The sequence below is a fragment of the Bombus affinis genome, chromosome 15 (assembly GCF_024516045.1).
Source record: "Bombus affinis isolate iyBomAffi1 chromosome 15, iyBomAffi1.2, whole genome shotgun sequence".
NCBI classification, from domain to species: domain Eukaryota; kingdom Metazoa; phylum Arthropoda; class Insecta; order Hymenoptera; family Apidae; genus Bombus; species Bombus affinis.
The window spans coordinates 5,813,495-5,832,885 of NC_066358.1; the positions used below are offsets into that span (position 1 = coordinate 5,813,495).

At 34.7% G+C, this 19,391-nt stretch overlaps 6 protein-coding genes across 8 annotated transcripts in view; 3 read left to right on the forward strand and 3 right to left on the reverse strand.

The window, feature by feature from the left end:
- Positions 1-19,391, reverse strand: part of LOC126925057 (14-3-3 protein epsilon) — a 296,135-nt gene that overhangs the window by 273,099 nt on the left and 3,645 nt on the right. For 2 of the 3 annotated variants that reach the window (XM_050740228.1, XM_050740226.1), the window contains exon 3: positions 17,784-18,127. In XM_050740228.1, the coding sequence (XP_050596185.1) occupies positions 17,784-18,127 (344 nt within the window). Of the gene's footprint in view, positions 1-13,614; positions 17,059-17,783; positions 18,128-19,391 lie in introns of those variants that run through there. The other variant, XM_050740229.1, reaches the window with a different exon arrangement.
- On the forward strand, positions 375-2,307 carry LOC126925052 (zinc finger protein ZPR1). The gene is made up of 3 exons (XM_050740220.1): positions 375-730; positions 808-1,486; positions 1,620-2,307. Exons 1-3 carry the CDS (start codon positions 605-607, stop codon positions 2,153-2,155), a joined length of 1,341 nt encoding a protein of 446 aa, XP_050596177.1. The 5' UTR covers positions 375-604; the 3' UTR covers positions 2,156-2,307.
- On the reverse strand, positions 2,311-3,031 carry LOC126924728 (dynein axonemal light chain 1-like). The gene is made up of 3 exons (XM_050739516.1): positions 3,023-3,031; positions 2,812-2,960; positions 2,311-2,743 (listed from the first exon to the last, which is right to left on the reverse strand). Exons 1-3 carry the CDS (start codon positions 3,029-3,031, stop codon positions 2,350-2,352), a joined length of 552 nt encoding a protein of 183 aa, XP_050595473.1. The 3' UTR covers positions 2,311-2,349.
- On the reverse strand, positions 4,774-6,429 carry LOC126925056 (general transcription factor IIH subunit 3). The gene is made up of 6 exons (XM_050740225.1): positions 6,130-6,429; positions 5,503-5,999; positions 5,308-5,430; positions 5,100-5,235; positions 4,984-5,020; positions 4,774-4,907 (listed from the first exon to the last, which is right to left on the reverse strand). Exons 1-6 carry the CDS (start codon positions 6,137-6,139, stop codon positions 4,832-4,834), a joined length of 879 nt encoding a protein of 292 aa, XP_050596182.1. The 5' UTR covers positions 6,140-6,429; the 3' UTR covers positions 4,774-4,831.
- On the forward strand, positions 6,675-8,943 carry LOC126925054 (malate dehydrogenase, mitochondrial). The gene is made up of 5 exons (XM_050740222.1): positions 6,675-6,899; positions 7,294-7,509; positions 7,580-7,852; positions 8,111-8,440; positions 8,518-8,943. Exons 1-5 carry the CDS (start codon positions 6,825-6,827, stop codon positions 8,644-8,646), a joined length of 1,023 nt encoding a protein of 340 aa, XP_050596179.1. The 5' UTR covers positions 6,675-6,824; the 3' UTR covers positions 8,647-8,943.
- Positions 9,078-14,041, forward strand: LOC126925047 (cyclin-dependent kinase 12-like). Its single transcript, XM_050740208.1, has 5 exons — positions 9,078-10,667; positions 10,984-11,109; positions 11,169-11,324; positions 11,616-12,092; positions 12,738-14,041. Exons 1-5 carry the CDS (start codon positions 9,312-9,314, stop codon positions 13,080-13,082), a joined length of 2,460 nt encoding a protein of 819 aa, XP_050596165.1. The 5' UTR covers positions 9,078-9,311; the 3' UTR covers positions 13,083-14,041.

Sequence of the window (19,391 nt, forward strand, 5' to 3'; positions counted from 1 at the left end):
GATATGCGTGAAGTTGCTGCTGATATTTATAAACACAAAAATTGTGCGGCATCTCGAGACATTTCCTTATGTTTCATTTTAAAGAAAGAAATAATTCACTATTGATCATACAAAGCGCTACTTTAAAATTAAGTACCTTATTAATAGCTTTGTATATTAAATTATATGTTTTCAATAAAAATTTTGTAATACTTTATACAGGCAATACATAATAATTTCTGTATAATTTTCAATATTTTGGATTCTTCGTATAATTATCGTAATTATGAAAATAATACGTAAAATAATTTTTAAATTACGTACTTCTATTATATTTAAACATCTTAGTGATTTCATGACTTTCAATTGGCTACACTGCTTCATATAAGGGACCCTAAATTAAACTAAATGATTTACACATGTTAATTTATTTTGATCGCTATGTTTTCTACGGGTTTAAAAAGTAGTAATTTGAGCTTACAAAATTGTATTTAGCAGGCAAACGTACAATAAGAAAGCGTAAAAGCATTGGCCAGCGTATATCGATAATCTAACTCAATTTTACTTCAATTTTAAAATAGATTTTTTACATAAATCTGGTGTATACATTCCATATAACCAAAATATGGCACTAGATCAAAAACAAAGTATTGAAGCAAAAGCAAAACCAATATTTCGTGATTTGTCGGCTGAAGATCCGGAGCCAGAAACAACAGAGATAGAGAGTCTCTGTATGAATTGCGAAAAAAATGTATGGTAACGTAAATTTATAATTAAGAACAAAATACCTCTGACTCATCTAACCAATATACTATTTTGTAAATACAGGGTGTTACTAGATTACTCTTGACAAAGATTCCGCATTACAAAGATATTGTGGTGATGTCCTTTGATTGCGAACACTGTGGCTTCCAAAATAATGAGATACAAAATAGTGGAAAAATTGCAGACAAGGGAATTAGGATAACGCTGCAAGTCAAAACTCCTAGGGATCTAAATCGTCAAATAGTTAAATCAGACTACACTAGTGTAAAAATTCCATCCTTGGAATTTGAGATTCCATCTAGATCACAAAAAGGAGAGATTACGACAATTGAGGGAATAATAGAAAGAACTATTGTGGGGTTGGAGCAAGATCAGTCTAAAAGGAGACAAAAATGTCCAGATGCTGCGTCCCAAATTGACCACTTTCTTGAAAAGATAAGGAAGCTTAAATCTTTAGAAAAGCCCTTTACTATAATATTTGAAGATATATCAGGCGAATGTCATGTAGAGAATCCAAAAGCCATGTTAAAAGATGAAGGATGTACTACAGTGCAGTTTAAAAGAACAACGGAGCAAGATCATATTTTAGGAATCTACTCGGAAAATGATACAGATGATACTTTGTTAAAACCTATACAAGAAGGAGAATATCCTTTGGAACAAATTGAAGGAGAAGTACTTTCTTTCAGAACAAATTGTCCAGAGTGTAATTTTCCATGTGAAACCAACATGAAATTAACCAGTATCCTTTCCATATTACTTAACATTACAATATACTTTCTAAATTAGTTTATAATTACTAGTACTTGCTTTTGTTTTGTCATGTATAGTTTCATTTTCAGAAAAAAAGACTTTATCTTTAACTCAATGTATAGAAATTCCACATTTTAAGGAAGTTGTGATTATGGCAACGGTTTGCGAGTCTTGCGGACACAGAACGAATGAAGTCAAGAGCGGAGGAGGTATCGAACCCACGGGAGTGAAAATAGAAGTCACAGTTACAGGAAGAGAGGACTTTAGCCGTGACTTGTTGAAATCCGAAACTTGCCATATGGAAATACCCGAACTGGAGTTGGAAATCGGTCCCGCTGCCTTAGGTGGACGTTTCACTACAGTAGAAGGCATTTTAGTAGCGATAAAAGAGCAATTATCATCATCGACAGCTTTCAGCGGTGATAGTAGCGATCCAGAAACTGTTAAACGGATGGAAGCATTCATATCTCTCTTAAATGAGGTTTTGGAAGGGAAACAAAAGATCACGCTTGTATTAGATGATCCAGCAGGCAATAGTTACATTCAGAGCCTGTCAGACGAAGGTTTAGATAGCGGTTTAAAAATCATTAAATATGAAAGAAGTTTCGATCAGAACGAAGAACTGGGATTGAACGATATGAAAGTTGAAGACTATTAATCGTTCATAGCGAAGATTCACGAAATAAGGCAATGCCGATAATGTCAATATAATGTATTATATTTGAACGTGAAAAGAAAATGTATTATAAATGTACACTATACTGTGTAAATATACATTTTGCAATTTTATTGCAAAATTTTTTATCGAGACTCAAATTTCTATCTTCATTCCGTGTAATAATTAAGAGATAATTATACAACCGGTATAGCATCAAGTTTCTTTAGTTTTGGAAGTCTTCTGGTTGCCTGACTACGCCAAGATTCCGTGTCCATATTTTCACAAATAGGATTATTAATAAACAATAAATCTTCGAGATTCGGTATTTCTTGTAGACGATTAAACTCCGCCCAGTCTTTTACCAAATTATTCGACATGTAAAGTACTTTCAGCGCTTTTAATACGTTAACACCTTTAATTTTTTCGATCTGATTATATGATATCCATAATTCTTCTAAATGTTCTCCAACTGCTTCTAAGCCGGAGAACGTCTTAAGATTGTTACGGCTCAGAGATAAAATTTTTAAATTCTTTAAAGAATTGATACCAGTAATTTTCTCTATCATATTCGTTGAGAGAGATAATTTCCTAGAAAACAGTAAAAGTTGTTGTCTTCAATATTTTTATGAAAAACATTATGAAAAAATGTAACTAACTCGACGGCGGTAAGTGCCGCTAAATTATTATCCATTCTCTCAATCGGAGGCCATTGAAAAGACAAAATGATTTCTTTCTGTTCGCTGGCGATCAAACCAGTTTTTTCTTCCCACCGTTGAATAGCGTCTTTACATGTTGTTGCTTTAGCCTATGTAAAACGTACATTATAGATTTTTAGAAAAAATAAAGAATGCAATATCGTAAAAAAGCGAGTACCATGATTTATAGATCCATTCCTATTATATTAACCAGAGGGAACTTTTATAAATGTTATGTTGTTAAAGTATTAACAATGTATAAACGTAATTACTTCTGGTTAACTTCACTCACTGCACAAAAATGACAATTCATTAATTTCATAGTATTAATTTTCTTTTCACAGTATTACGTCATTCTTTCCTATTATTATATTTTTGGAACTCAAAATTAATAAAAATTCCAGTACAAAATAAAAGCATGAAACATAAACAGAAATTGTAGTTAATGACCAATTGACAAATATAAATTTGTCATTATTAATAATGCCGTACAAAATCAACTGAAAGATATACTTAAATTTGTAATAAGACAATGAACGTCAACGAAAGAATCGATATTGATAAACCATTATGGGATCAGTCTACGTATATTGGTAGATTGAAACATTTCGCTTTCATTACTGATTGCCGTATGATTTTTGTGAACGATCAGAAATTAAGAGAAGCTAAACAATTCTGTGATGATTACAAGTAGGTAAATTTTAATTGCTCAGTCACTAATATTTCAAATGATTAACTTTTGTCAGAAGAGGCAATATACCTCCTGGAACACGAATGTCCGATGTTATTCGTGCAAAGCAACTAAGGGACGGTGCATTTCATCCAGAAACTGGTGAATTAATACCCGTTGTTAATAGATTATCCTTTCAAATGCCTACTTCAGTTATACTTACGGCGTCTATGTTAGCGTGTCAAAAGTAAGTTTATAAGAACAACAACAACTTACAAAAACAGAATACTTTTTTAAGCAAAAAACTTAATAAATTCTCCCAGTAATTATTACATCCTATTACTAGAAGTACCCTTGCTATAATAATAATTCAAGCAGTACATCAAATACATAATGCTATTGTAAGTGACGCATACAGAAGTAAGCTAAATGGCGATGATAAAAATGTAAAAAAAGCTTATTTATGTGCAGTTGCAACAGGCTCTATCATGACTATTTGTTGCAAAAGAATATTGGCTCAAAAATCATATACTTTTACTGTTAGTTGCTTGTTGCTTCTTTATGCTTTTTAGCGTCTTACATTATACTTTCTCTTATACTTTTCTGCCATCAGAGGTGTCTGCCATTTTGTGCAGTGACTACTGGTCACATAATAAATTTGCCACTTATACGTTACAAAGAGATCACAACAGGAATTCCAATATACATGAAAGACAAAACAGAACCTTTTATGAAATCAAAAGTAGCAGCTGTGAAGAGTATTTGTGAATGTTTAGTCTCGAGAATAGCTATGTCCATACCATGCTTTCTTCTCATTCCAATCATCACTCAGAAACTTATGCCCTATTGTTTTTCTCAGCATCGACCATGGATCTTAATTCCAATTCAAACTGGTTTATGTGCTATAGGGTAATTTCTCAACTTTAATTTCATTGGTCTTTCACTCTAATTGTTTCTTATTAGATGTGATTTATTTTTATAGCTGCATATTTGCAATTCCATCCGCCCTTGCGATTTTCCCCGAACGAAAGTAAGAAATTTTATCTTATTTCATGTTCACATGCGAAAACACACGATAATGCATTTTAATTGTTAAGCTCTATGAGTCCGATATTGATGAAGTTGCATCCATCCGAATATGAAGAGTTTAAGGAACATGCGAAAGAACATATAGATAAAGTGTATTATAATAAAGGTCTATAACATGTCCATTCGCACCTTTTCTGGATTTTGTTAGTAAATAACGTGTAATGTTTTTATAATGGTAAAAATAGATGTATTTTAGTAAAAAATCACTATTGCTAAATACAATTAATGCACTATATCTACATTCTTTTTCTTTTTTTTCATTTTCATAGGAATAGGTCCTGGTATTTTGAATACTGTGCTGTAAGAAAGAGAAAGAAATGAAACACACAAATTAAGACTGTTATGATAAATTAAAACATTATTAGAATACTTACTGACAGGTTGTGCATATTGGACTAAATTTACAAAATACTGAAAAAATATGTGTTTTATTTATTATTTATTGCATAGACCTATATTAAAATAGATTTTATTTTTACGTTTGTCTTACTTGATAAACATATGGAGCATACATAGCCAATATCAATTAGTTCTTGGTGACAAAAGCATGCTGCTCTATAATCTACTTTCACGGGTGGTGGAAGTACTAACTTTGATCTAACGTTTGGGTCTGGTAAAAATATCCACTGAAATATAATTATAGACAAATAAAGTTGGTATTTACCAACAAATAACTAAATTATTTTTTTTCTTTTTACCAATAAATACTGTAATAATCCATTAAGTTGGGGTACTTTTAGATAATTCCCACCAGTAATATCACAGCCTTGTTGAAGTAAAGTCAATTCTTGATCTAAACTGCATACATCCAATATTATTCCCTATTTATTCAACAAAGATATTAATTTTAAGTTAGAGTCACGCGGATATTAAAATACAAAAGTATAACAAACCATTTTTTGGGCAGTGAAGAATATGTTCATGTAATTCATATATTGTGTTGCTGAATCGTTACTAGCTGTGATCACAAGGATTCTTGAATATATTTTTTCACTAGCAACTTTCTCCCTTTCTAACCTTGCAACATAACATAATGCCATAGTCAATGCTCCGGATATAAGACTTTCTCCATTTAATGGTTTGTCCATGGAAATTTCATTGATAACTTGTTGCAATTGTTGCCTTATGGTACGTTCAATCATGGTAAACTTTTCATATTGTCCGTCGATTTGTCTAATTTCTAGTGGTTTTTCACAAGGATATAAGAATTTTGCTCCATGACTATGACATGCTATCACAGCAAGTTGATTATTAGATGATTGCATTAAATGAGCATTCGCAAAAACAACAGTAGAGTCCAAGCATTGCGTCAATATCCTTGTTTCCTGTTTTATAATTCTTTGCACAGGGTTTACGTCTAATACAATTATTAATAAACTTGTTTCTATTTCTAAAATAAATAAGACAAGTGTATTTACATAATAAGATTATAAAAATAATTTGTACACTTCAATAAAATAACTTTGATGAAGGAAAACATATATTACAGCTTTTTCATAGATTAGATAACCTCAACGTACCATTTGACATCTTGAATTAACGCAACTGTTTGATGTAAACGTAAATTTAACTTGCTAAAAACATATTTCTACAAATTGATCACCTTTCTCTTCTAATATTAAATTTCAGTAGCTTATATTTCAGAAAATAAACGTTCAACCCTTCCTATACGTATTGTCGGGTTTGTAAGAACCGAGCTATTAACTAGCGTTACCACAGAAATATTCTGGAAGATTCAAATATGTTTAATTTTTCAAATATAATCAAAATACAGATAAAATATTCTACTCCAAATTAATTAATTTTTTTTTTATATTTAATAATGAATTGAAAATGCAGTTTTAGAAAATACTTAAAAGTAATAAAACAAATATCATATTTTAACAAATATAACAAAACAAAAAGTCACTAAAATATTTTATTTTTGAAAGATAAGGCGATACAATTGTTAAAACTATAGTAAATTCCAATTTACATAATGATTTTTTAAAGAATTGGCGCGCAAGTATTTCCGACTTGCGCAAATTGTTCACACAAAACCACGCATGCTCATATACATATTTCAAGATGATAGATTGACGATTGGACGAAGTGAAACAAGTGTGAAATGGCATTGAGGCTATTGAGGTCATTGGAGGAGTGTCTTTGAAAGGTTATCGAGTTTTGTCTGAAATTTGAAATCAGCCGCATTTGTGATCACGAAGTCACAGAGAACATGTTGCCACGATACCTAAAGCCTGTGTTAAGCGTCGCTCAACAAGGAGCGAAGCGATTATCCACCAGCGCCAGAGTAAGTCTTGTTAAATAGCAATCGAAACCTCCATTAAGTATCATATTGGCCAAGTAGTTTACTCTACTTTGTACCTCTATCATGTGCTTAATTCTTTATCAAACTCAGAATTACAACAATGCTTATCGATCATATCACTTAAAATACACGTGAAGTACATTAGTTATGCAACTGTGAACATCATTGAAACGATTGAATGTCATTTGATTCTTAAAATATGTATTCAATATGTATATAATATATAAATTTATTTCTCTGTAAATCTTTTGTGTGAAATTCTAGTTATAGTATTTTGTAGAAAGTAAACTATCGTAAAATAATTTCACGATTACGCATGCGTATATGCCTTATATCTCTGTTTCTCTCTAATCTTTTTCGGGATATTTCGTTACAGTGCAACGCCAAGGTCGCGGTTTTGGGAGCAAGCGGAGGAATTGGACAGCCGCTATCGTTACTTCTCAAAGAATCATGCCTTATAAGCGAATTATCGTTGTATGATATCGTGCACACGCCAGGTGTCGCCGCTGATTTATCGCACATAAATACTCCATCCAAAGTAAAAGGATACACCGGTCCAGATGAACTGAAAGATTGTGTTAAAGGAGCAGAGGTGTTTATTTTATTTAATTCATTCGAAATATTTATGAGAAATTTTTGTTCATTGTTTAATGTCTTTGTAGCTGGTCATTATTCCTGCTGGTGTTCCACGTAAACCTGGAATGACCAGAGATGACCTCTTTGACACAAATGCTTCGATAGTGAGAGATCTTACCAAGGCTATAGCAGAAGCATCCCCAAAAGCTATCATTGCCATTATTTCAAATCCAGTCAATAGCACTGTGCCTATTGCCAGTGAAGTCTTAAAGAAAGCTGGTGTTTATGACCCCAATAGAGTATTTGGTGTAACTACTCTTGATATTGTTAGAGCAAGCACCTTTGTCGCAGAAGCCAAGGTTCGTAAGAAATATAATACTAAATGAATCTTACATAATGTGTAAACTTGGGATTTTTATGCATCTATAGGAATTTAAAAATTTATAGAATGCACATAATATGCAAAAATATGTAAAATAGTCAAAGTACAGTTACACTGTTTAATGAGTGAAATATATTATCTCTGCTTTTCCATTTTTGTTACTGTGTTTACAGAAGTATGCATGAAATACTGAACATCTACAAAGTATATATAATGTCAATTATATTATTTTCAGGGCCTTGACCCACAAAAAGTAAATGTGCCAGTTATCGGTGGTCACAGTGGTGTCACTATTATTCCATTGATTTCACAAACCAAACCCTCAGTTTCCTTCCCGGAAGATAAACTGAAGGCTCTCACTACCAGAATTCAGGAAGCTGGTACAGAGGTCGTTAAAGCCAAGGCTGGCACAGGTTCTGCGACGCTTTCAATGGCGTATGCTGGCGCTCGATTTGGTCTTTCTGTACTCAGAGCGCTTAACGGAGAACAGGGTATCGTAGAATGCACTTACGTTAAATCAGACGTCTGCGACACCAAGTACTTCGCAACACCGTGTCTCTTGGGTGTAAGTATAATTATTAAACAATAATGTATTTTAATATTTAAGTGTATTTAAGTAATAATATTTCTATTAAATTTCAGAAAAACGGACTCGAAAAGAATCTTGGTATCGACAAACTTAGCGAATTTGAGAAGAAACTGCTGGATGCAGCGATCCCAGAGCTTAAGAAAAACATTAAAAAGGGAGAGGATTTCGCGAGCAAGAAATGAATATCGTTATTTCGCTCATATAATTGTTAATGACCTAAATAGCGAGTGATAAATTTGTCAAATGAGACTCGACTGTATTCAGTAATGATTATAAAACAGATTCGCGTTGCACGCGAAAAAAGAATTTTAATAAAAGGAAAAGGTGGATCCTTTGCCAATAAGTAGACATATACCTCGTTTTAAACGAAGTGGAATTTTAAAACACGAAGTGTTCTAATTTTAACATAAACGTATACAATTGTAATTAAATATAAACTTTGTTAATTAGAAAATAAATCTTCTTTTAAGTGAAAAACAGTCCTCATCGATCTTCTTTATATTTTATCATTCTATTAACTTTATAGCAAATAAACGATACAAATTTAGGGAATTATATGGTTAGGCAAATTACCTATTATACTATTTCTTCTATTAGAATCAAAACAAATATAAATAGATAACCTTTAGTACAATGTCATTAGTGTATCAAATAAATAGAACAGTTTCATACTCGTTCGGTAGATCAACGAAAGCAGTTTAAAAATTCGTGATCCATATCGTGCAAATCAACTTCTCAAAAAAGTCTGCGTGTACTTACTTTCGAAATGTTGATACCTTCTTGACTAATCATTCATGAGCCCTTGGACTCGCATAAACATCAAATAGCAGTTTAAGAGGAAACCACAATGACAAAGAGAAAAGCTTACAAACAACCTCGACGTAAGCAATGTCTTCATCAATCCCAGGAAAGTTTATTACAAAAATCAGATACCTCTGACGAGGTCGATTGCGTGCAACACAAATATAGTCCAATCAAGAAAAAGTCGAGGTCCACTGAACGACTTTTGCATCAGAGATCCCCAGAATCTGTGCTCTTCGAATCCGATCAACCTGATTTGTCATGCTATGACGATTTAAGTCCAGAAATCGTGCCCACATTTCGTCGAATAAAATTAGATCTACATAAATCAGAAAAAAATGAGAAAGAAAAAAAAGTTGAACAAAAGGGACCAGAATTGATCGAATTAAAACAGGTAAAAAATTTATTTAAGCAGAATATCGACAAGTCTACAGAAAAATGCTTTCCATTGGACAAAACTTTATCAATGAACGATGAAATAAAATTAGAAATGAATGACTGTCAGTCTCTGCAAGAGGAAAAATCTTTTTCAAGGACTAGACTAGATGTTTATAGTTGCAATAACCAACTTTGTTCCTCGAAATCGGCTTACAATTTTCCTTGCGATTACACATCAGAACTAACACCACAATTTGCCAACTTTAATTCAGAATCAGAACCTCAAAATGGATACCATAATTTTTTTGATGAATTCCAAACTACAATCTCTGCTTGCGAGTCTGTGGGTCGATATGAAGAAAAATGGGACGGACGGGATCAAGATACGAGATATGAAATAAACGAGAAGAATTCGCAGAATTCGGCTGGAAATAAATTTATTAATAATTGGAGCGAGTGTAGACGAATTCTTTCGAATTTACGGCACTTGAATAGTTTAAGGGTTCGAACGGCGAATCAAGAATTTTTTGGGAATCTTTTACCAAAATACAAGAAATGTGACGAAACAAGATTACTGCAGATGAGCTCGTTTTCTTATAATACACCATCTTCGGAAGAAAATTCAGACGAACGAACGAATAAGCGTCCTTTTGTAGATGAAACTGACAAGATCGATAATAAAGTCGATGACATACGAGATTATAGGGAAGTAGAGAGTAATACGAGAATTAGAGCTCGTTCGTATACTCCTTGCAGTGGCTCTCCACCACCTGCCAAAAGATGTCGAACCACGCTGAAATTTGACGATGAAGAAGATATGGAGAGGTTAGAGAAACCTGTTGCCACCACCACGGTTACTGATTTATTACCAATGGAGGAAACCAATGTTCAGAAACATCTTTGTCCTAACCCAACGATAACGAAGACGCCTTGGAGCGCTGACAGCTCTGAATCTCCCACCACTTTAATTTTGGATCTTCCGGCTGTGTCTAATTCTGATGGATGCAACAAATGTCTCGAAGATGTAATTTTTTTTATCACTGAATTACGAATTTTTATGCATTATGAAAAATTTAAAAATTCAGGATACTGTATATAATATGCAAAAATATCTACAGCTTAAATATAGTAGGTATTTAGCAGTTGAAACATATCTCTGACGAAGTTTCTCATTTTTATTTTCAACTTATATTCATAAAAATATGAATTTGCATAAATATTCGCAATCTATTCATTACTTTGTTTTTTTTTAAATTTCTTAAATTCGAATAAGTGGATATTTATGAATTGTTTATACATGAAAATGATAAAAGATATGATTGTAATGTAATCATTTGCAGCCTACACGTGCCGGCTTCCACGAAAACAAAAAGTTTCAAAGATTTCGTTTAGTCAAGAAACCCATCGCTAAAATCGTTCTGTTCTGCGTCTGGATGATAAAAAGAATAACGACCGTGTTGAAAGAGGCAAGTGTGCTTACGTAATAAGCAATCTATATCTATCATCCGGTTAATAATTATTTCAGAGTTACGAAAACTTCAAAGCCGCTACAACATCGACATCAACGAGGCGGCAAATAAAGGAGCTCAGTCAAATGGTGACAAAGTTACGCGAGGAGAACGAGCAGATGATCAACACATTCCTGGACAAAGTTACTCGTTTGTCTGACCAAATTACCCAGGTACATTATCCACCAAATTACGACAACCATTTATAACTCAAGTCTACCTCGACACAAAAAGATGATATAAAAATGTTATCGAGCAAAATGTTAGAAGGCTTTAAGAATACAAAATAGAGTACAAAGTATCATAGCGGTGAGGAACGTTTATACGTTCCTCCTTAAAACGAAAGATTGAAAAGAGTACGTATATGCGTCTTGGCATAAATAACTACCCTTCATTTGCAATTCTCCGCATTCTACGACAGTTGCGTATTAAATGAGCCTTATTAGCATATCTTTTTACCGTAGGTGCGTGCAAGCAACGTAAGTGCCATCGGTGCTTTAACCGCAGAGGTTAGCGGCATGCAAGACATCATCAAGAAGTTGGCCAGTGGTAACGAAACTTTGATGCAGGAACTACAAAGATTGCAGAAAGCGTTGGAGAATACGCGAACAAAATCTCCAAAGAAACCTCCGTCGCCTCCACCACCGATACCATCAGTTCCACTATCATCTACCCCGTTTGTTGTTTTTCCTCCACCTCCTCCGCCGCCCCCACCTCCCCCGCCTCTTCCAGCAGCTCCTTTGCCATTTTTGCCTCCGCCAGCTCCTGCACTTCCGCCAGCACAGTCGCCGGCACAGCCGATTACACCGATCACCCCGAACAGCGGCAGAAGCGTCAGGATGCCCTCGAGAAAGTGCTCGACGCCGCTGTTTAATAGGCCAGCTATAACCGTCGAGGATTTGCTGAAGGTGACCCTAAAAAAAGCACCGCAGAACGTTAAGGTAAATCCGAGGATTGTTACACGCCGCTCCGTTAATTGGAGTATATGAACAAGTGGCGTGGAGAACTCTGTCCTTTCGAAGCTAGACCTCGTTATAGTTCGGAGGATTAGTCGGCTTTCAGTTAGAAAAGTCGCTTAAGTTGTCGTGACAGAATTACTGTTCTTCTTTATTTTTCGCAAATTGGGTTTTACGCATTTGATCGTAGATTATTGTTGGTTAATATCCGAGGAAAGTTGCGTTCAGTAGCGGATAAAAGGAAAATTAAATGTAAATGATGCAAAAAATACCATAACTGTATAAAACAGAATTGTTTTTTGTAGAGTAGCGAATATACGTTCGCTTGGAAGTTCGTTGAAGTATTTTAAATACTCCAGTAGATCTAACCACTCGTTAAAGCGGCACAATTTTCAGTCTAGTTAATTGTTCCTCGACCCTCGTTGCCATTCGACCGGACACTTGAGGGGTTATTTAAAAATCCCAAGGTGATCTTTACATGTTTGAAAAATAAAACGTGGACTTTCTCGAGAGATCTGTAGGCAATTATACATCCCCCAGATATTACAAGAAACTACTTCTTATGCAAAAATTATACAAAATACATTTATCAAAAACTTAGAATATACGAAGGATAAATTTTAATTTCAGGAGAACAGAAGAAACACAATACCAGGACCAAAGGGGCCAGTGGTTTCCTTGGACATGCTACGTAGCGTAAAATTAAAATCTGCCAGGCGCAGAACGAGCGATCAGATGTCAAGATCTCCGAGGAGCGGACGAATACTTAAAACGCGAACAGCATCGAGCATCAGCTTGTCTCCGATCATGAAGGGCACAGAAAACTCGTTGAGTCGAATTCTGAAGCAGGTGGATATTAATAAACGGCCACGACGTCTGTTGACGAACTCGTCGAGTTTTCGCGAGAACATTATCGGAAAAGATAATCAGTCGCAGAAACTGGAAGCCAGTGGTTCGCGATCGATGATTGTGTAAGCGCGTTACAGTTGATAATCATGGATTAAAGGAATCTCACGCGGTCAATGCAAGAGATATGTATACAATATTAGCAAATTAAATTATTCCGTGAATCGATATGCGACAGATTGGGTCACCTAATATATAAAGAACATGTTTGTTTGTGATATCAAAGAATTTAATGTATGCCGAGTGTTCTTTTATAGCATCGTAACTTAATAAAAATGTAGAACATAAGACGATGGTATTTTACAGCGTGTAATTAAGATAGTTGTATTCATATACACCCTGCAATAATGCCTGTCTCTAATTGCTACCGGCATTGGATTCGTTTATATATATATATATATATTTTCTTTCATGTATTAAATTATGATTCTGTGACGTTCATTAGAATTGTTACTGAAGATCCTGGTTTCAGGTGACTCCCTCTGAACCGATGACACATGACGCGATACAGACAATATTTTATATATTTAATTATAATTTTTAACAGTGACGCGTATGTTGATATTTAGTAATATATATTAATAAAGATCCGAAGAAACGATTAGAGAGTTGTAATTACTTTATTTGTAGCTTTCACGTGTGTGTGTGGTTTTACAGAAAAAGGTCGTATCCGGTGTAATCGCATTGATTGTAATAATAGTTAGTAGTAGTAATAGTACAGAGCGTGAGAACGCATACGAATCCGAAAAAAGAAACGACAGATTTAGTTCTCCTCCAAATGACGATAAATTTCGATATCCAGGTCTAATTATTCGCTCTCGTGAACTGGGTTAGCGACAAGATGGAATGATCCGAAGATAATTATAAGAAGAAATAGAAAGAGATACACAACTAATGTTTAGAATACAGAGATAAGAGCAAATATATTACATCTAGAAAGATGGAACAATAGATGTGTAATGTGGTATGTGTTATTTCCTTTTTACCGTCTTTCTCTTCCGTGTTTTTTCTTTTTTTATAAAAATTGACTAAGCACGCACAACGATAATGAATAAAGGATAAAAGCGGTCTCAATCGATACACCGATCATCTATTATTCGTCCCTAATAATCCTACAGTGAAACCCAGGTGGTATCAATGCCTACCTACGATTTTATTTTATTTTAGCCGAGAACACTACATTTACGTTTTTTGTTTTTTTTATTCATTTCATTATGAATCACACGCTACATCGTCGACGATAATAATAATGTTATCGCGTTTGGCTACTCATCTTGTTTTTAATCCATCGTGTAAGCAAGTAATTGGATGAGGTATCTCACAGTTTATCGTCGTTTGGAATTCAATTTATGCCACATTCAACTGCCACTGACAAGTTTTCTTTACTGTACCTTAAAATTTTGCTTTTTCTTTTTTTTTTTTTTCAAAGATTTATCGCTCGTACGCGTGGTATGTTATGCACGTATTACGTATATTTTACGTAAACTATATATATATATATATAATATATATTATATGCAATTCTTATCCAATGATTCCAATATTTTCTTTGCTCCTCCACTGTTCTTTATTCTTCCCTTCTTACAGTTCCATTACCTTTCATGGTGTGTTTTTCACGCGATTATCAAAATTACTTTCGGGATGGTGATTTCTTTTTTACTTTTTATTCCACGATACGCTCTAAACTGTTCGTTTCTCTCCACATTATCGCTTGAACGATTCGCGTCGATTAAATTCTTGTTCTTTTTTTTCTTTCAATACCTTAATTTTATGATCTTAAGATTACTCGCATATACTTACTTACGGTGCCGTTGATATTACTTTGAGTTATTCTTTGTAACGTTACTTTATAACATGATTATCAATTTGTATCGTGTTATTAATACCTAAATACAGGGGCACGATGTACACCAAAAAATTTCTAGGCAGAGTTCTCGATTTTTCATTTTTCATTTAGCGCGTTCCCTTCGGCTTCTGTTTCTTTCTTCAGGTATACACCTCGCTTTTTTGCTGCACGCTTACACGAACGTCATCGACATTTTCTCGATCGCGAGAGAAAACTGCACGGATTGAAGGATTTTTTCTACATGTAACACAGTGACGGTCAGAAACATATTTGTCACGACTGAGATATGCAAGCACGCAACTTTGCATGTTTGAATCATCAAGCAAGACGTTACTATTCTTGAACACAGAAACATTGCACTTAAAGGATCGTTTTACAACGCTGACATAACAAATTTTCGACCGACACTATTTACCTTGACAAACAAATAATTCTACTGTTGTATCGCTAAGCTTACCTCGATTAAGATGCGCAAACAAATTCTTCGCGTAAAGACTAACGAAGTCCGTCTAACGTTTTATCATTGGAATGTTTCCCGGCTGTTTTTTAATATATATATTTCTTTTTCTCGTAAGCGAAAATCGACGGAATGGTTCATCGATAAAAAGGTGAATGGACGCACGGCTAAGATCAACTAAGATACAGTGGAATCGAGGACAGTGATAATAGCAAAAGTGAGCGCGGGTGAAGAACGAGTCGGGATACAATCGTTTATTCTGTAATTCGTTATACCACAGTGATCGTTATAGTTTACAGAGGGGGGCGTATGAAAAAGTACAACCACAATTACAGACTAGCTAGATAGCTACTTGTTTCCTGCTATTTCCTGTCTGTGAAACGTAATTTGCCCATTCTTTCTCTTCTTCGTGTTAAAAATTCATCTACCGTGATTTCTTTGTTTTCAACCCTCCTCTCGACGACCAGAATGCTCTTTCGTCGTGATGGAGTACGACTGATCGGAGTATGAAAGAACACGTCGAGAATGGTGTACATTTTGTTTCTCACTCACAATTAAAAGAATTTGTTGTTCTCGATTTTAACATGAAATTTGATTCTGCGAAAGCCAGACTTAAGACAGACTGATGTTATTGCATTTTGTTAAGTACGTCGCTTTCGCGGTAAACGCATGTTCTTAAATCATATTTAAAAGTGACTATACGAGGGAACCCATGCTCGAAATCTATATGGTGTATGAAATTACTTGGTTTGCAAACCGGGACACTTCGTCGGAAGTACATTCATAATATCTTATACAGAAAGCAGAGATGAAGGTGCGTGGTTCTATTTTGACCGTTTTCTTAGCCAACACATCGATCAACCACGTATCTCCAACTCTGGAGGAGACGCGTTTATCCCTTAGATAAACAGATGATTTACACTCGATTTACACGCATACATTAATAATAACGTTATTTATTATAGTATGCGAGAGTAATGATGCGCGCAGTAAAAAAGCGGGGAAGAGGACGAGGAGGAGATTGGGGCTGGGTGAAAACAAACGAACACAATATGCACTTCGATCGACGTCGAGCCATTAACATGTTTCGTTATTGGTGAAACGTTATGGGTGGGGGATAATGCTATTCGTTCTCACTCACTGAAACCAACAAAAATGAGAGTTTATTCCGACTGGGTTAGCGCATATTCTTCTCTTTTTTTATTTCTTTCATTTCGTGTTCTTCCTCTTTGTTGTTTTCTTTAATTAATATGGATGAATATATGCGCATAACGTCAGTCGGCGCCAACTCAACATTCTCGACATCGTCCACTGAAAAAGACAGCATTTTTGTTTCTTCTCAATACATAAAGAAGGCAAAGAATAGTGCCACTCTAAATGCTCTTGCAGTCTCTCTATTTACCGCAGAGTGTACGTCCTTTTTTACGTTGTAACTTTTCTGCGCGCTCTTTAATTCAATGTGTGTATGTTATTTCGAATGATTTTTTTTCATTTTTGTTTGTATTTTTTTTTGGAGTAACCGTACGTGCGTGCTTAGGGTCACGCAATCGCTAAACATCTCCCCTTCCCACCCCGAACTGCCACCTGCTGAATTGTTTTCTTTTGCTTACAAGTTATTAAGAGTTTTTTGCTTTCTTGTGTTTTTTCAGTTTTATATGCGCAAGATAACACTCACTACAGTTAGAGTTACGATACGTCCTGATCTTCCACATCTTGCAACTGCTCCTTCTGTTCGCCCTCCCCTGCGCAACACAAGAAGAAGATTCGTTAATAAACACATTCCACTTCAATCACGATAAAATATTGGTTGTACAACCCAGTAGGGTAGGGTCGGCTCAACTACTAATCAAAAACTGGGTGTGAGTTATTTTGACCCTAACCTGCTAATTGTAGGATCTAAATGGTTAAGGAGAAAAAAGGAGAAGGATCGATCGGATTGCTCACCAGGTGACTTTATAATGCAAGGGCGTATTGGACAGGATATGCCTGAATTCAAACGTTGGTGGAAACAGCCGCAGCCTCGTTTTCGCGATCAGCCTCGAACTCTAAATCACAGACTAATCATTCTAATACCCCATCACCCATACGCATACGATTTTAATAATTAAATTAAAAGCCATAATACAGAGTCATTTGCGATCAATGGATTAGTAACGTAATACAAAATTTGGAGCTTCTAAAGAAGCTTTACCATCCCAATATCATCTTTTCTTCAAGCGTCGAAGCTTTCAATTGCATTACTTTCATATCGTTCCGCATAAAATATAAATTTTATCACGAAATAAATCAACCTACTCTTCCTACACGAGTCTGTTGCTTTATGAAAAATCTAATATAACGAGAAGATTTTATCGCGCTGCTGCAATACATATTATTGATCGTACGACGTCGCTTCTACAGCCTGGTGTAGTGGTGGTGAACATTTTAAACGCAACGGGCGGTTTTTTTCACGAAAAGATATACTAACCGTCTCCTTGCATATCCGACGTCCAGAGAGTAAGATTGTCCCTGAGAAGCTGCATGATGAGGGTAGAATCTTTGTAACTCTCCTCGGACAACGTGTCTAGTTCCGCGATCGCGTCGTCAAAGGCAGCTTTCGCGAGACGACATGCTCTGTCGGGACTATTGAGGATCTCATAATAGAACACGGAGAAGTTGAGCGCCAATCCTAAGCGGATGGGATGAGTCGGTGGAAGATCGGTCATGGCGGTGTCGCTCGCCGCTTTGTAAGCGACCAGAGAGTTCTCTGCTGCTTCCTTCCTGTCGTTGCCGACGGCGAACTCAGCAAGGTAACGGTGATAATCGCCCTTCCTACAAAAACAAAAGAGTGGAAATTTGAACCTGATCAACTTTTATTATAAAAAAAATTAAAAATTAGATATCAAGACGACAGTATATGATAAGTCATATTTTCTATCCTTTTATACAAGTTTTGTACAAAAAGAATTTTCAAACGATTCAGTTATGTTGTCAATTAATTCTATTTTATCAAAATTATATCTTCATATGTTCTTGCAGGTACGTGTGGGATTTTTCATTTACTTCAAAATTTCCAAAATACTGTTTGTCTTAATAATTATACCTATCGCTTCTAAAAAATATTGCCAGCTACTTTTAACAGATTTACGTCTTTGAATAGACAATAGGTAGTTTCCATCTTCAGTTGTATCATATTAAAATCCTCCCGTTTAATTCTAAAGTGATATTAAAATCAGAGAATCGACAAAAAAATACTTGTCACATTTAGATCCTGTGGTTTCCATTGTGCTAATCTTCAGTTATAATCTGTTACTAGAATACATGGAGTACAATTTCTTAAAAGATTATGATCTCGTAAAAATGTCTCAGCCTTATTAAGAATTTCCTTCGCTAGTTTCTTTCATTCATGTCCGGCATATTTTATACGTTATACGTGTATGTCATTAATATTCATTGTAACATTAAGTTTAATGAGCTGCGGCGTAGATGTTCGTAAAAGTACTGATTATTTGTAATTAAATCGTGCGAATCACGCACAATACACAAGGATGGTGAAATCGACGAGCTAATTTCAAATATTAGATAAAAGATTTCCAAGAGACTACTGTACATAAATATTCTTTGCTATTAGTACAGCAAAATCAAATCTCCAGCTTATTCATAAGTCATAGTCGTTAAGTAACGAGTATCGTACCGTCATTTAATTATCGAAACAGTAGCTGAAAGTTTTAGAAAATAATATACCTCAAAAATCAGTGACCGAAACGGAAAGTTCTTCCGTGTTGCTAGTTACTTCTTAATTTAAACTGCCTCGCTCTCCAGAATCTTGAATGCTATCTTAAAAAACTAACTCTCTTTTTGACTTTACAATATAACTCCAACGATTTCACAATCGATGACATTCAACATACAAATTAATTCGAATATTCTGGTCATTACTCTTTTGGCCTTAATTCGATTTGATACATATATTAGGTCGTCCGAAATGTTTCTTTCGTTTTATAAGGAAATAATGGATGCATAACATTTTTTTACGTTTTATATTATTTTATCGAATTACGTATGATCCATTTTGTTCTATCAAAATAAAGATCAC

Excerpts from the sequence above, each read along its gene's own strand:
- LOC126925047 (XM_050740208.1), top strand. The coding sequence starts at position 9,312 with ATGACAAAGAGAAAAGCTTACAAACAACCTCGACGTAAGCAATGTCTT. Across the intron at positions 11,110-11,168 it reads TAACGACCGTGTTGAAAGAG|AGTTACGAAAACTTCAAAGC; the intron begins GCAAGTGTGCTT and ends TAATTATTTCAG. Across the intron at positions 11,325-11,615 it reads TGTCTGACCAAATTACCCAG|GTGCGTGCAAGCAACGTAAG; the intron begins GTACATTATCCA and ends TTTTTACCGTAG.
- LOC126925056 (XM_050740225.1), bottom strand. Across the intron at positions 5,021-5,099 it reads ATGCTCCATATGTTTATCAA|TATTTTGTAAATTTAGTCCA; the intron begins GTAAGACAAACG and ends ATATTTTTTCAG. Across the intron at positions 4,908-4,983 it reads CCAATATGCACAACCTGTCA|CACAGTATTCAAAATACCAG; the intron begins GTAAGTATTCTA and ends TCTTTCTTACAG.
- LOC126924728 (XM_050739516.1), bottom strand. Across the intron at positions 2,744-2,811 it reads GCGGCACTTACCGCCGTCGA|GAAATTATCTCTCTCAACGA; the intron begins GTTAGTTACATT and ends ACTGTTTTCTAG.
- LOC126925052 (XM_050740220.1), top strand. The coding sequence starts at position 605 with ATGGCACTAGATCAAAAACAAAGTATTGAAGCAAAAGCAAAACCAATA. Across the intron at positions 731-807 it reads GTATGAATTGCGAAAAAAAT|GGTGTTACTAGATTACTCTT; the intron begins GTATGGTAACGT and ends TTGTAAATACAG. Across the intron at positions 1,487-1,619 it reads AACCAACATGAAATTAACCA|AAATTCCACATTTTAAGGAA; the intron begins GTATCCTTTCCA and ends CTCAATGTATAG.
- LOC126925054 (XM_050740222.1), top strand. The coding sequence starts at position 6,825 with ATGTTGCCACGATACCTAAAGCCTGTGTTAAGCGTCGCTCAACAAGGA. Across the intron at positions 7,510-7,579 it reads ATTGTGTTAAAGGAGCAGAG|CTGGTCATTATTCCTGCTGG; the intron begins GTGTTTATTTTA and ends ATGTCTTTGTAG. Across the intron at positions 7,853-8,110 it reads CCTTTGTCGCAGAAGCCAAG|GGCCTTGACCCACAAAAAGT; the intron begins GTTCGTAAGAAA and ends TATTATTTTCAG.